Source organism: Cupressus sempervirens, chromosome 9 (assembly GCF_028749045.1).
Source record: "Cupressus sempervirens isolate cs-2001-9-10 chromosome 9, ASM2874904v1, whole genome shotgun sequence".
NCBI lineage: Eukaryota > Viridiplantae > Streptophyta > Pinopsida > Cupressales > Cupressaceae > Cupressus > Cupressus sempervirens.
In genome coordinates this window covers 132,448,579-132,465,012 of record NC_143126.1, presented here as the reverse complement: position 1 = coordinate 132,465,012, position 16,434 = coordinate 132,448,579, and the positions used below count along the sequence as shown (strand labels likewise).

At 34.0% G+C, this 16,434-nt stretch overlaps 1 protein-coding gene and 1 long non-coding RNA gene across 3 annotated transcripts in view; one reads left to right on the top strand and one right to left on the bottom strand.

The window, feature by feature from the left end:
* Positions 1 to 9,909: 9,909 nt before the first annotated feature.
* Positions 9,910 to 10,759, bottom strand: LOC149537881 (uncharacterized). Its single transcript, XR_016356501.1, has 2 exons — positions 10,504 to 10,759; positions 9,910 to 10,332 (listed from the first exon to the last, which is right to left on the bottom strand). It is a non-coding gene; the product is annotated as an uncharacterized LOC149537881 (long non-coding RNA).
* Positions 10,760 to 11,196: 437 nt separating this feature from the next.
* Positions 11,197 to 16,434, top strand: part of LOC149537880 (uncharacterized) — a 44,307-nt gene continuing 39,069 nt past the window's right edge. The window contains exons 1-4 of one of the 2 annotated variants that reach the window (XM_089802271.1): positions 11,197 to 11,490; positions 15,367 to 15,478; positions 15,611 to 15,785; positions 15,873 to 16,045. In XM_089802271.1, the coding sequence (XP_089658397.1) occupies positions 11,345 to 11,490; positions 15,367 to 15,478; positions 15,611 to 15,785; positions 15,873 to 16,045 (606 nt within the window). In that variant the 5' untranslated portion in view covers positions 11,197 to 11,344. Of the gene's footprint in view, positions 11,491 to 12,069; positions 12,210 to 15,366; positions 15,479 to 15,610; positions 15,786 to 15,872; positions 16,046 to 16,434 lie in introns of those variants that run through there. The other variant, XM_089802272.1, reaches the window with a different exon arrangement.

Here is a 16,434-nt window from a genome sequence, read left to right as displayed (position 1 = left end):
TTGTAATTAAAATTTTTAAAATATATTGGTATAACATCAAGGAAACATTTGATTTGTAAAATATATTGCAACAATTACTCTTTATTAAAAAATATATTTATTTATTTTCCAAAATTAATATGTTTATTGAAAAACTTTTAAAAAAATTATTATAAATATATTTCTTCTATAAGATTATTCAAAATTTAAAAAAATGTTTGATATTGAAAAAGTATTTTTTTATTTCATTGCATTTTCTTATTATAATATTAAATATATTCATTTTGAATTTACATTTGCATCAGTATTTTTTTATTTAAAATGTATTTTGAAAAAAAATTTAAAAGCTCCCAAACTAATACGAATAGTTACAAAAGAAAATATTAAATTTATTTAACCATTTTCACGAAAATGATAAATTTATTTGCCAAGTCACAATTTAAGCACGGAGATGAAAATGAAACAACTTATATTTCATCCGCAAGTATAATTTTATATTTTATCTGACTGTACAAACAATCTTGCTAACTCTGACACAATATACTGTCATTGACAGATAGTACAATTTTTCCAAACGCAGAGTAGACAAAGGAGACGGAGGTAACGACACTGTCTAAATAGCTGGTACAAATATTCGGCTATTTAGCCAGTGCCATCAAATTATGTGGAAGTGGTCACATCTTCCTACATTATGCTAAGTCGAATGATGGAGGGGCAAAAACAAGTTTGCACAAAGTCAAATCACTTTTAAGTCACAATAAAATCTATGCAGTAAAACGTGGCAGCAACTTCAAGGGGAAGGCGACCATCCAAAAAGGTGAGTAAAAGATTAAAAACTTAAAAAAAAACAAGGTCTTCTCCTCAAGTCATGTCCATGAGAATAAATAAAGCCTTCCTTCCCCACTCACGCCTAAGGGAAAGAGTCTTGCACGTGTAGCAAGAAAGCTCATGAAGTTTGAAAGTCTTAGGTAAGAGAGAAAGTTTCCAAGCTAGGACCTAGGGAATAGAATTAGCATATAGCTTATGATTACATAGAAATTAGTAAAATAAGTCGAATGAGGTAAGTTGTTATGTTATATTATGTGGATGATTAGTTAGGATACTAATATGTTACTTTATGATAATTAGGAGAAATTTAATTTAAGTGACAAATCTTAGGGTTAATTTTAAGATATACATTACTTTAAAGATAATTTACATATATATTTGAGGGGGTGTATGTTAAGTAGGAATTATAATAGAAGTTGCATAATATTAATAGTAGATATAGAGAGAGTTAAAATTTAAGAAAATATTAATAATTATTATAATAATAATAACAAAAAAATTAAAATTAAAATTAAAGGGTAAATTTGATATAGAATCTTCTTGAAAACAAACTTTGCAACCTACAATAACAAAAAGGGAAACATCTAGGTAATTGGGATGATTATATAGGATACAAGAGGGATAAGAGCCCACAACCATTTCACTCTGCATAGTTTGGAAATTAGTCAAGGTGACCATCGCAAGAGGATCTTGAGGTCCTGTGCCGAGTGAACCACTTGTACTACTAGCATTCCTCATTCCATCTTGATTCAAAAATTGATTGTGCTCTTATTGTCACACTCTTTAAAAAATAAAATTTATTGGTTATGTTTTCACCTTGTGAATATTATGGCATGACAGTTACAGTTGCTCGAGTTTAGACACGCTCTATGTGGAGCTCTCTTTCCCCAACAGGAACTCCCCTTGTGCACACTGCCTATCCACTATGTAACTAATATAGTGGTTCTTATAGACTTATCTATCATTTACTAATAATATTTAATATTATAATAGATTCCTTATGAAAGAACAAACTATAATCATATTAAAAGATATTCATATTATAAATATATGTTTAGACTCAATTCTGGTCTTATAATTATATTTCATAACAATGAAAAATTAGTTCTTATAAATTTATATTATAACATGATTCTTCATAGCAACAATCTCATCTTTCATTTCTTTATAAAATGGATGCATACTTATTATGTTAAATGGGAAATGAGATCATGATGTATATAGAAATAACAAATTCAACATGTAAAATATACTCTCATACATGGTGACTGACATTACTATAATAACAATTTTCATTGGTGCGTGAATTACTTTCTCTGTTTTGTCCCTTATTGTAGATTATGTCTTTTTTGTTATTTGTCCCATGTGTCATGTACTTTTTTAGTCTTGGCCCCACTTTCAATGCCACATGTGATTCCCACTTTTCATATAGATAGATAGATAGATAGATAGATGAGATTTTAATGTCCACAAGGCTGAATATAGCCTGTGAAACGTGCCAATGGGATTAAATGATATTTCAATTTACAAGTCATGTTCTCCATTTTAAATATTGATTCATCCTTTTTTTTATGTAGGGTTCAGACTTACGAGGCAACCTGACGAAGGCATAAAGCCTGCGAGCTACCAACCAGTGAAGGCCACCACATAACTGATTTAGGAACCTAATACAAGCCCACTTGTGCCTGAAACCTCTTTGGCTTAGAGCCAAAGACTGGGAGGCATCCATGTCGTGAAAATCACCCAAGGTACGATCCAAACCTCATCCCTTATAATGTTGGAGCCTTTCACTTAGCAAGACTTGATCCCTAGTGGGCTCTGTTGGCTTGGGATTTTACATGTTTAAAATCTCTACAAATTTGTAGTAAAAATCTAGTTACCATTTTCTTTATTAGGGATTGTGTGTCTTTTAATTGGTTGTGTCCTAGAAAAAATCCCTACTAACATTGCCTTATTGTTGTTTGTGCCCTAGGTCTGTAAAAGTATGGTTGACATTGTCTGTGGTTTTTGAATATGTCTGGGAAGGTTTTAAATTAAAGCCCTCAAACATTTGAAAATTATTTTATTATATAATTTTTGCACAGTCTTTGAAATTTTCTGCGAAAATCCTTTTAGCCTAGCACATAACTCTTGTTCAATCTCAGGTTTGCCTAAGGTTAGCTTGCCCATTGTTTTGTTGAAATTCTTAACTCTTGGTGAGTTTGTTTTTGCGATCGTTGATCATGTGAAGAACAATAATCGTCGCATTCCTGCTTTCTGAAGTTGTATGATTTTTAACCAAAGTAGGTTCATACAACATTGTGACATCTATCCTTGTGTGCCCCCTTTCCTTTTGGTCTTAAATCAGTGTAAGATCGTACATGTTCCTCACCATTGATCAGGTAAAGATCAACACTTGTCGCATTCTCGCATTTTGTAAGTGTTTGATGTTTAACTAAAGTGGGCAAGCGACAAGCTGCCATGTGGAGATGGTGGGTCCGCATCTTGTTGTGGACCATAAGAAAGAAATATGTCAGAATAGGGTCTAAATGACATGTTTCTATTGGTTGTAGATATTGGTTCTAATAAAGGACCATCATCTTCTTGACGTTGTCCGATCTTGTTTGATCAATGGTTGTCACTTCCCCGCATTTTGAAGGCGCTCAAGTTTTAGCTAAAGTGGGTAAGAAATGTGTTGATACATATTTGACTTCGCAAAAAAGTAACTTAGCCTTTGGAGTTTTAAAACAAAATCATCCAATTTTGCACAGATCAATGGTTAGGGTTCAAATTTTGTGGTGTGGCCTGTAATGTGATTATTAGAACATTAATGTTGATCAATGTGAATTCATGTGAAGCTAATTGGCATGAAAATTATGATTCATTGCATTATCGAGTGCCAAGCAATGAAGATTTTCAGAGTGCGACAAGATTTAGAGTTCAAGTTGTGTTTTCTCAAAGTTGTGAATTGTTACAGACAAAATTTTTAGTAGAGCAAGTTTGTTTGGTTAAGTACTAAAAACCTTTGGTTATCCAAGAAATTGCAGTTAATTGTGATAATAAAAGAAAGATGCCTCCAAGAAGAGATTTCTCCAGAATGGTAGATTATCATTAGAGAAGTACACATGATGATTTTTGGTACAGTTACCTTTCTCTACTAATGAGGTTGTTAAAGACAGAGAGCTTGTTCCAAAAAACCCTAGGTTACTAGTTAGTGAGGGTTTTTACGATAAGGCAAATTAATTAAGAGATGTCGAAACATCCAATGTGGGTTTAGAGCTATTTCAAAAGTGGTTTTCTGAGAGAAAACATGATACTTCTCTGAGCAATGTTTGGGATTTCAACATTGGCAAAGTAATTGTTCCTAGTGTTTTCTTCGATGATGAATTATTGACAATGATAGCAAAAATATATGACCCAGTGTCAAGGATAATCAAGAATCATGTTGGAAATAATCCTTTTAGGGTTACACTAAAGGTGATTAGGGAAGTTTTAAGGTTAAACCCTAACCACACAGTGCATGCTAAAATTAATTTGGAGGATTTGCAAGCTAGGTATGATGCTTAGAGAGAGTACTTGAGGAGAGGGCCACTGCAAGAACAATTTGTAATGATACGTTAGTTGTCATTGGTGACAACAAATACCCCAAAGCCACTGTTAAGAAAATATTTCAACCCTAGGGCACAAGCACTATACTTCTCCCTCTGCAGACTCTTTGGGATGGATGAGAAAGATCACATCCAAGGGTTTATAGTTTTCATCATTGCTCAAACATTGCAGTATGGTATGAGCTCAATTTTTTCACTTTGCCACATTCTTAGCAAAGGGAATACACAATGGATTGATAGGTATCAGCAAAGCTAAAGTGGAGAAACCTTTCTACTGGTATTCCATGTTGATGTACATATGTTTGTACAAGGGTGTTTCTATTTTCTCCAAGGAGATGAAATTGGAGTTAGAAAAGGATGGAGAAAAGCTACCTATTCAATTGTGGAGTACATATATGACTTGGGAAGTCACTGATGCCAACTTCGTGAGATTTGATAGATACTTTCCTTCCAAGTTGAGGATTTTTTTAACTAGAGATAATCCTAGGATACCTCAATCATTGCTGGAATTGATTAGACCCAAAGATCATGCCAAGGGATTGAAGGTAAGCCACAACTGAGGGGATATCATCCCATACTCAGTGTCAATTGTATTCATGGTGTATGGTTTCCAAGGGAAACCCCATGTATTGCCATATCAAGTGCCACTAAAAGTTGGGATTGCAAAATTCTGGTGGCAAGTGGGAGGATTAGAAGAAAAGGAACTGATGGGCATATCCAAAGGTACATTCTTTCCTTAGTTTACTATAGTCCACAATTTTGTTTTTACTAAGAAAGGTTGGAGGCAATTAGGAATTTTTTTGGACAAATACTAGATGGCCCAATACCATCCCTATTTTATTGATCTTGAGGGTTTCTCTGATATTTTCAAGGATAGGATTAAAGACAAATCCTATGAACATTTTGTTTACTTTCCTAATGACATAATTAGGAATAAATTCTCATTGCAACAGCAGGAGCTAGGAAAGAAAAATGGAAAGTATATAGAAAAATTCTTGAATTTATTAATGCTCTAGAGCCTAAGTATAATCCCCTAGCTGATATAAAATATTGGGGAAATAAGATTAGCATGCTTATGAATAATTTTGCTAGGTTCATACAAATCCTAAATGAAAAGAAGGCAATTTTGGCTCAAGCCTATCTCGACTAGGCTATTGAGGTAGAGAAAAAGTTGGCTTACAGAGAAATCGTAAACCTAGGCTAGTACACACTACAAAAAAGGGGTGGGTATGTTGTGGCAAGAAGTGTACAAACAATGCCTCCCTATAAGAGACAACTTTCAGAAAGTCCAACTGCTGGACCAGTTACAAAGTAGAACAAGGCTCCTCATCTAGGGTTGAGGAGTATTCCCCTTCACAAACCTCCATACATATAGAAGATGAAGACTCCTTGAGGGAGCAACTGAAATAGATGGGTGGCCAAGGGAATATTGTCATATGTACAATAGAGGTAGAAGAAGGAGCACTTGCAGGGCCTCCCATGCCATCACTAGCTCTCACTATAGAGGATTTTAAAGGAAGAGAAATTGATTATATGGTGGAACATGCATCCAAGAAATTCTTGGATGATGAAAGTTTTGTTAAGTCAAGAGAATTCATTCAATTTTTGTGGAGGAACAATATAGACAATTTTGAGGCAAGATGTAAGAAGATCAAAACAAAGCAACCTGATAGGTAGGACTCTAACAATGAAGAGGATGTCAAGGTCAACCTTATGGAAGTGTTTGGATAGATAACCCCTAAGGGGGGAAGGCAATTGTTAAAGGATTCAGAAATCATGATATTACATGAATGGGACATTGCTAATGCAATGGTTTTTGATGTAGTTAGAAAGGAGAAGGAGACATAGTTTAAAAATTGAAGATGAGGTTTTGCAAGCCCATAAAGGGGTCAAATATAGTGACGAACACAAAGCCTTGGTCATGTGGTCCATTCAAAAGAGAGAAAAGGCCATAATTCAAGAAGTCTCATATTCTGAGCATATAGGCAATCTCATGGTCTATAGAGTTGAAGAGGTAGAAAGTGAAAAGGTGGCCTTAATTAACAAGGAAATGGATGAATTTGGTGTAGTTGTGGAAACCAAAGATAGAAAAAAATTCTTGGAACTAAATGAAAATTTTGAAAAGGTTTTTGAAGCCTATGATGAAAGAGGGAGGAAGATCTACCATTTGGAAAACAATATTGCACAATTGGAGAAACAATTTGGGAAATGAAAGGTAGGCACACAATCTAGCCCACTTAGAATTTCTCCCCCTCCCCCAGTACCACCTTTTAATACCATTCCAATTGTAGAAATCCCAAGTACTCCTCAAGAACCACAACTTTATTCAACTGAGGAGCTTGAAGAAGAAAAAGCAAAAATATGGTCACTGCATGTGGTAGGATAGAATCAAATATACAATTTTGTATCTAGTAGACAAGGTAGGTTGGCCCTTATTTTACTTGGGATTGTCAAAGTTAGTAGAAGTACATGGAATGAATTGATAAATAATGAGACAACCTTAAGGCCAATTCTGAAGAAATGGATCAACATGAATGACACCACCACAACCCTTTGTTGTCATGTCATTGACATTTCTAATGAATAGGTTGAAAGAACTTTTGATCAAGCTAATGATCTCATAGTTTTTGATCATAAGAGAAATTTGTTGCAAAGAAGGATAAATAACCACTTCCTGAAGTGTTGTGATACAAGTTTTGATATGTTTCCTCATGCACTCAAAGGTATGGGCCAAATAAAAGGAAAGGGAATGGGCCAAGGAATTAAATGAATTGATGAGCATCAGGCTTAATAAGGTGGTAAATGATGAAAAATACATTTGGTTTACTAGAACTATTGCAGAAGTTGAATAGGTACAATTTTTTTTTGGTTCTTTTAAACAAGATTTTGTTGAGATAAGGAGAATGGGCAAAGATGTCCTAAAGAAAGAACAAGAAATATTGAGCTTCAACTGGCCTAATGATGCACTTTTTGACAAGTGGATAGTTGATTATTCCCTAGCAACATAGTTGTTGCAAATGGCAGTTGAAGAAGAAAATATAGACAAATCAATTGCCATAGAAAGTCATAGTTAGTTGATGCAGTAGTTCAAACAGAAGAGGTGGAAAAGAAGCAACAAATTGCAACAGTAGACATGGTCACTCAAATTGATGATCTAGCAAAAGAGCAACCAATCGTGATAAATATTCATCTATCAGAGCATGATACAACACATGCAAACCAAGTGGTCCCACAGCCTAGAGAACAACAGATGGAGCAGGGCCAATCATCAGATGTAGCGGATCAACAAGAAGTTGCTACAATAGAATTGACCCCACAACAAGAAAATCAATGAGAAAGCCATTCTGTTGAGAAAGGTAAATGAACACCAAATTTTTTCTTTTCTATAATAGTGACAAATTTTGTCCTTTTTATAAATCTTTTTGTACTAAGGCTAACTATCCTTTTCCCTTGATGCCTGAAGCTTGTTGCAACTCATGCTATATGAGTGAGTTTCCATGGCTAGAGGAGGGTCCAAATTTCTTTTATTGCATGAGCATATGTAAATTCTGAGTTAGTCCATGCAGATTGTAAATCATTTCCAAAATTGAATGCTAAGTTACAATTGTTGGTCTTTTGAGCTATTTTTGACAAAGATAATCATTGAATTGTATACACTTCAAAGCAAATGAATACAAATATTAAGAGCTGATTTCATCCCAAATCTTGTCTCTTCTCTTGTCTTTGTTTTGTTCTCAGAAATTTTGATAGAAAAGTTTATTGAATTTCTATTGTAATTCTCTTTGAATTATATTTCAGTTTTCTTTTGCTAGTAATCTAATGGATTATGTAAATGCTTAATGCAAAGTGAAAGAACACCATGGTTTTAAGTGAAGATATGATAAGTATGAGATCTAGACATGAATATAGATAAATCTTTACACAAAGTGTTGAGATAGGATCATAAGTAGGTGTGTGTTCTATGTTAGTTATAGCCCAGTGGATAAAGGCACTAGCCATTCTTGTGAGTTAATCTAAGTGGAATTTTTTGCATGATGCAAAATACAAGTATCAATCAATCTTTATATTCTTGTTAACTAAGCATGAAAATGTTGGCCTGCACTTGATTCAAATAAGCCTTAGATTTTTGGTAAAATGGTTGATTACCATATCTTAAGATCTTTGAATTAGAAGATAAAAGGCTCATAAATCTCGTCACTAGAATTCGTGTTATAAATCTTGACTAGAAGAGTATAGATTTGAATTCTTGAGGTAAACTTGCCTGAATTTTGCGGAGTTTGAAGTGGAGAAGACTTTGATGTCTTGTTGGTCCTTTTGTTATGATTTGTAGAATACCAATAATGATTTGTAACCGATCCCTAGGTTTTCTAGCACTATAAAAGGTAGTTGAAATCACTGTTATATCATGGGCCAATAGGCTCTTTGTGAGCCATTCAACTTCACTTGTAGACTAAGGGCCTATTGACAAAAGAAACGTGATGATAGTGTGAACTGAAAATCAGTCAAGGCAATATATCACCTAATTGTTTTCCCCTTCTTATACACAATCACTAAATGGAACAACAAGTATGTAATCCAATTCATGTGGGTGCACTCCCAAGCATACTCTATGTTCACAAATATCTGATCCATTTTTATCCTTTAAATCACCCATTTTGAAATATATGTTTGTGTGAATGCAATCATTGGCTAGTGGATAACCAACTGATGAAATTCCCAATTATTGAGATTTGTTTATAACATGAAAAATCATAAAGCATTGTCTCATAATTATAAATATAATTATTAAATAGAAAAAAAAAATTCTATTCACAAAATTTGGTCGGTTGGGTAGACACTTCCCAATTATTTTATCTCCTTAATATTTTCCCGAACCTCTTTGAAGATTAATGTGCGATTGTTATATGGGACCCACATAGGATATCGTGGTACTTGTATCTTCCTCTACATATTATTCCCTGTCTATCTTTGATTTATAGCATTGCTTGCTTGTACTTACTGGTTAATTAGCAGTTGACTTGTTTGTCTTTCCAATTAATGTTTTTTTCTATTTTGTGCTATGATGTTCGATAGGATAGAGTCTCATGTCCCATCTGTGCATGTTAAAGCTAATGTGTTTATATTATAACATTGATAATTTGAATAATAATGTTTTAGTACGAAGAACGTGAAATAATATAGAGTGAAATTACCATTAATAATTGATGATATAAATCTCATCAAATGTACTTATTATTACATTTAATTGATCAATGCTCATCATTAATAGAGTTGTCATTTAATAGTCAATTTCATCATAATAAAAGTAGATAAATAATCATACATATAATTAGATTAATTATGTTTCTATATACATTAATGGGTGTCTATGACAAGTTTAGTCGTTATCTCATTATTTAATATTTGGGCTCATCAGAGTATCACTTTGTGCCCCACATCCCTACAAAGAGATCAATGAATATCCAAACACCAAAACCTTAGCTTTAGGTTCTTTACTCACCTATAAAGACACCACTTTCTAAAAATATTTTTATACGATTTATTATAATAATGTTTAGAATTTAATATCAATTAAATACATCTTAGAAAGAAATATCCTTATCAATTACTTTTAACATCCATAAAGCTAAAAATAACCTAAAGAACAACCAATAGACAGTAGCAATACCCCTAATGTTGTGCTTACATCACGACATATTGTAAATAGGGGAGACTGCCCAATAGCTGCCTAGCTAAGTTCAGACACCTAAAACTCCTAATTCTATTTCAAAATTTGCGAATTTTTTTGGCGAGTCTCCACAGATGAGTGAAGAGCTTAAAGCTAACCTTTTAACTTTTCCACATTTATGAAGCTTTTGTAGAGCTTGTAGAATGCAAGGTAGTCTAGAAGTGTCAGTGTAAAACATTCTCCCAAAATCTATTATGTTCACCCCAATAACTGCTCACCAAAAAAAAGTAGTTTTTTCACAAATAGACCAATCAGCAACCAAGAAAGTTAAAAAATAATCAGCTATTAGTACAAGTGTGATCCACTATCAATATATGTACTATCATTTTTTGGAACTTTTTATCCACAGTAATTGAAAAGATAAATAAAGATGGACTTAACCTCATCATTCAAACACGGGCGACAAGTGGCTGGGTGAAAGCTTCTTATGCCAGTTGAATTCAAATTGAACCTTTTGCGTCTGCTCCTTGTTAGATGGAGCAGTAGACTGCGTAGAATTTTTTGGCTATCTCCATAGATTTACCATTAGTTTATGCCATTTGTTTTATTGTTGTTTGGTTGAAACTGGGTGTGGTCGCCTTATAATGGGAATGCTCTGAAAAATGTCGTTCAACCATACTTGTACAAGTTGCACCTTATTAAGGCAATTCCGATAAGCATCCATATATCATATGACATATTTTTAAATCAAAGACTATACACGGTCTGATTCACAAGCTTAAGCAACCCTGACAGCAGGATGTATGGTGCAACTATTTAGGTAGGAGTAGATTTTGGGTGCCTGTGGAGACATACTCTATCCAACTAATTTCAAGCTCGGAGAAGCTCGTCATGACAGAAGAGCATTCAACTTCCTGTACCACACAAGCAATGAGAAAGTTTTCATCCATTGTGTGCAATGGAGCTTCTCCATTAAGAATCAATTGAAAATTTTGCCTTGTAAAACACGAAAACGGACTTTTCCTGGTTGGTTATATCTGGACAGCGACAAGAATTTGATGTGTAGTCTGTAGTAACTAAATCTCAATTAGCATGGGCTTAGCCATATTATGCAGGTGGGTGTTCGTTGTAAATATGGTGCCAGTCACAATCATTTGGTGGTTAAAAATAGGTGGTAATATGTACAATACTTACACGGTTCCACGTAAAAAAACACAAAACTCATGTTCTAGGGAACGTGAAATCTTACAGCGAAGTTGGTACCTGTTATTTGTGCTGTAAAATGGTTTCTGAAGAATTGGTGAGGATGCTGCAAAATGACCCTCAGCTGGGAGTTGATGTTAGTGAAGGGAGTGGTCAAACGGAAGCCAAGGCTCAAGAGGGGGAGTCCAGGGACTCGAAGGAGAACAAAACTGAATATCCAGCAAGGCAAGTATTTTAAATACACAATAGACTTTTTTTTTTCCAACTTATTTAAGAAACAAGGGAGGACAGCATTTTGAACACCTAATTCGGTTTCAAGAACCTGCAAGGCAAAACATTGTTTTTGTTGAAATAAAGCATTTATGTTACAGTTTTTGAAAAGAAAATATTGTGTCCTCAAAAAGATGGCAGAGTGTTAACGAAGTCTTAAAAAGAAAAAAATTTCGCTATGAAACCTCGACCTCAAAAAGAAAGAGCTAATTCCGATATCATAATGTCATGTAAACATGAGTACTACGAAAAAGTAAGCAGCAAGAGCTGTAAAATCGGTAGACGTTGCAACACAACCTTTGTTGCCAAGGGATGGCTAGCACGCCTGGAATTGATGGTCGTATTGGTCGGTTTTTTACTTTTGAGTCTGAATATGACAGGCTGAAAATGTGTTAGATCGTATTGATTGACAAGTTGAATTTTTGTAAAATGAAAGGCATTAACATGACCAAATCGTCATAAAAAATACAAATAGACAGACAAGGATGACCGCCAAATTCCAGGCCTGATGGCTAGTTTGGGGAGAATAACAACCCGTGTTTCCGACCAATCTAGACAAAGGTCACCTTAGGTGGCTCTACGAATAGTGCTAGTAGAAACCTGAGAAGCCATTCCTTAGCTCCCATCGGATTGACCAGTTGCAAAATGGTAAAGCTGGAGAAACATGTTCCATGGTACATAAGGCGTTGCCTGGGCGATCCAATAAAGTTTGTAAATGTTTTGAGAGTTTTCTTGAAACCAGGAAATTAAATACTTTTTTGACTACCCAATACATTTTTATGGTAGAACAGGAGATTTAAATACTTTAACTAGACATTTGTGATATTTTACAGCCAAGGTATATGGTTTACCTGCCCAATATAGTTTTGTAATGATTCAATGAGTTGAATATTTTAAACGATTCAGAATAGCATTTTTTCCTCACAATGGTTGAGGAAGTGTCATGACTATTCAATAACTTCTAAAATTGGAGCAGGAAGGTAAAACCGTGAAAGTAAGGGCACCCAAGGTAAGTGTCTTTAACTATCCATTACATTTAAGAAAAAAACTCGATTGTTTTGGGGAACCGGTGAGGTAAATGTTTTGACTACCCAAAAGAGTTGTTCTTAATATTAGAGTGATAGTTCAGAAGAAAAAACAGCTAAAAGATTTTTGTATAAATTATCCAGGAGGCCTTTGTAAGAAATAGTAAAATAAATGTTTTACTAATCAGTTTTCTGAACAGTCAGTGAACTAAGTATTTTTAGAAACCAACAAATATTGTATAGGACCAATAAAACATATATTTTTCAAAGCTTCAAAGACTAACAGACAACAACCAAAGATTATCTAATTGCTAAGTTCTTGCTTTCCAATGCCACATAATGCAACTGTACCAACAGACAAGTAAACGGTTGTAGCAGCAACTAGAGTCTCGAACTAATTACATTCCTTCCTAACTGGTGTGTTCGTCCTGCATTATCTTGAACAAAATTGGTAAATAACTAAATTTTTGGTTCATTGTATCTTGACTAGTGGGAGAGTAATAAGTAAGGGAGGGGTGTTGTTGAACATAATCAAACTCGCCAGCCAAAGTGAGAGGGTTCAAACATTGGTTCTTCCCTCATCCTTGTAGCTTCTTGCACAATATTTGCTTGCTTTTGACCATTTTCTACGAACTTGTGCTTTGTAAAGAAAATTGAGCCAGCAACTAGACTTTTCGATGTCAAGAGATTCCACCATAGATGATTGCTTTGCATACAAGAGTCCAAAATTTCCAGCACAATTTATGATTTTTAAAATAAAAAATGAAAAGCTGGTTATATTCAATAAAAAGTAAGGATTCTGAAGAAAATAAAAATGAATTTTTAACATTTTTATTTGCACCATTTAATGTTCGCACAAAACAAAATAGTGTGTACAAGTCAAGTGAAACTATTCTTCAAATTGGAATTAGAAGCTTTACACAAGGAGAAAAAACCTAAAACCTTAATCATAAAAAGATGTATTTCATATTTACAATCTATTAAAAGAAAAAGATTTTTAAACTTTGAATGAAAGAAAACCCTCCATCAACTACCAGACTTATGTCACTCAACTAATGGCAAACACTAAGGAATCCAAGTATCCCAAGTCATTGTGACCAATAACACAAAGCCTACGACACATAGTACAAACACTACAATATAAGCTGAAGACTACAATTGCATTCAAGGCTATGCCAACCAACTTAACAACAGCTGCAATACAAAGCAACCCAATAAATATTAAATGATATTCAACTGACAAAAGCACAATAACACATAAGGACATAGTGTACTTCAACAATAATTTGAGTTGCGAAATAGGTATACTAAACCCTATTGAATGATATTGAATAATTAATTTAGTGTCAATTGCTAATAAAGTTATAAGCATTCATAAAATTTGAAAAATACACACTTTCCACACTAATAACAGATTGTTTGGATGCAAAGCAAGCTTATTACACAATCTTATCTATAAATTTTAAACCCTAACTGAAGTAACCTTTTGATTAAGATAGCTAAAGTTAGCAATAGAATGTCCAGAAGGTCTTCTAAAAATAGCCAATAGAAATACAATTTTCAAAATATGCTTTTCCCTCTCAAAAAAAAGACAGCTAAAAATAGCTTGGCCAAAAATAATGAATCCTGACAGGTAGCTTGATAGTGATTTTGATAAAGCTTTTCTATATTCTATTTTCTAACCATGACAATTCCTTTGAAGAAACATTAAACTTTGTCAATTCACTGATCCTGGTGATTGGAATCTGATTACTTCCCTCTATTTCTCTTTACATCAAACTGGGACTGATATATGTTAACAAACCTCATAAACCTGGCTGGAATGATAATTGAAACCTTAATGCTGAAATTCTGCTGTTATAGAGAGGAAACAAGAGTCATTAATTTGCTACTATAACACTGATCTCTGATTGGCAAACCTTTCTGATTTCTACAATTTAGGTGATTTGATATGACATAACAAGCTAGGTGTGAATGTGGACACATGAAAATAGATAAGAACCCTAGGTTCTCTGATTATGTAAATCTTAAGATCTGAGTTTCATGAAAGATGAAACCCAGCTGAAAATTTGCCTAGTAATTAATATTTGACTGCAGATTCAGGTCTACCAATGAATGACATACACGATTTCCATGGGGAAGGTTGTTGTAGGAAGTAAATGTGCAATTTTAAAACAGTTCCTTACATCAGCTAGGGGAAAGGCTCACATCATCAAACCATATGCTCCCTATAATGCAGAAAACTTATTCATGTCACCTCATTTCATCATTCATTACAATTGTTTCCATTGCATTGCATCAGTACTACTGTAGACTGAACCTTCAATGGATTACAAATGGAAATAACACAAAACATCTAAATAAATTAATATCTCAAATTAGTTCCAAAATTAACCCTGATACCTTTGAGGGAAAAAATACATTCTGATAGCTTAGATGAGTTAAGGTATAATTCATAGATCTTAAATGCAAAAAATTTCAATTCAGTGATAATATCAAAATGAGTTAGAAATGTGCCTAAATTACATATGATCATTTTAACCTTGATAATTTAAAATACCTGTGCAGAGATATGGTAATTCCATGAGTAGGGTACCTATCTGGAAAACTATTGCTTATGCATATTCCATCCAGCACAATATAGGCATGAGCTAGCATAGTTTCTTTTGTGATATTTTACTGTTGAATCCTTACTAGAAGTAAGGGTCCTGCAGATGTCATTAAATAGATTTTCACTTTGAAAATATACATCGTAAATGTAAAGAACTTTTCTGATGAACTATATTATCTGCACACTTATCTGCAGTACACCAGGAGAAGGAAGGAAAAGAAGCAGACCAGGAGGACTTAACAAAGTTTGTGGTGTGTCACCTGAGTTGCAGGCTATTGTGGGTCAAGCAACAATGCCTCGAACCCAGGTGTCAGAGAGTTTTAAATATTTTCAAAGACAGCTCAACTAAGGGCAATTTGGTTAGAAGTCTATTTTTAGCTACAACATGCTTGTGCACTAGTATCCATGCTTTCTAATGTTATTTTCTCTGGTGGATCAGATTGTGAAGCAATTATGGATGTACATTCGGGCAAATAATTTGCAAGATCCAAGCAACAAGAGAAATATCATATGCGATGATGCACTTCGTTTGGTCTTTGACACTGATTCAACTGATATGTTCCAGATGAACAAATTACTTGCCAGGCACATATGGGCAATTGATTCTGTAGATGGTAATACTATTAACATAACTGCACCTTTTTTAAAAACTGAAAGAATTTTTCCTCAGTGAGTATTGTTTTTATTCATATTCTTTGCAGATTATTTGGAGCCAAATGCCAAAAGGATTGCAAATGGAAGTGCTGCTCCTCTTATTTCAACTGCCCCAATATCTGATGGCCTTGCTTCATTTTTGGGAACTAGCAAAATTGAAAAGCCCATGGAAGAGGTTGCGAAGCATGTATGGAATTATATCACAGAAAACAATTTGCAGGTGAGTGTATATGTTACTCAGTAATAGGACCTGTAAAACTTGAATTTTTGAACAGAAAATGCCACAACAGGTGTAAATATATTGTGGCTCCATAAATAATACATGTTGCTGAGTTATTAGTCCTGCAATATACTGCTTATGCACTAACAATGAGAGATTGTGTTTTAATTTTTTATTAGTTTTGGTTGGCACCTTTGGGTGTTTGTCAGACAACTATAAAACCAAAAAATCCTTTAACCTACCTGTTTATGGTTAAAACTTGAGTCATGTTATGGTCGAGAACCTCCATTTTCGATACTCTCACTAATGTCATTTCTCTTACTGTTTGGAGAATATTTTTATATTCCATATTCTCAGCATGAGTAAAAGCCAAGTGTTGCTATATTTTT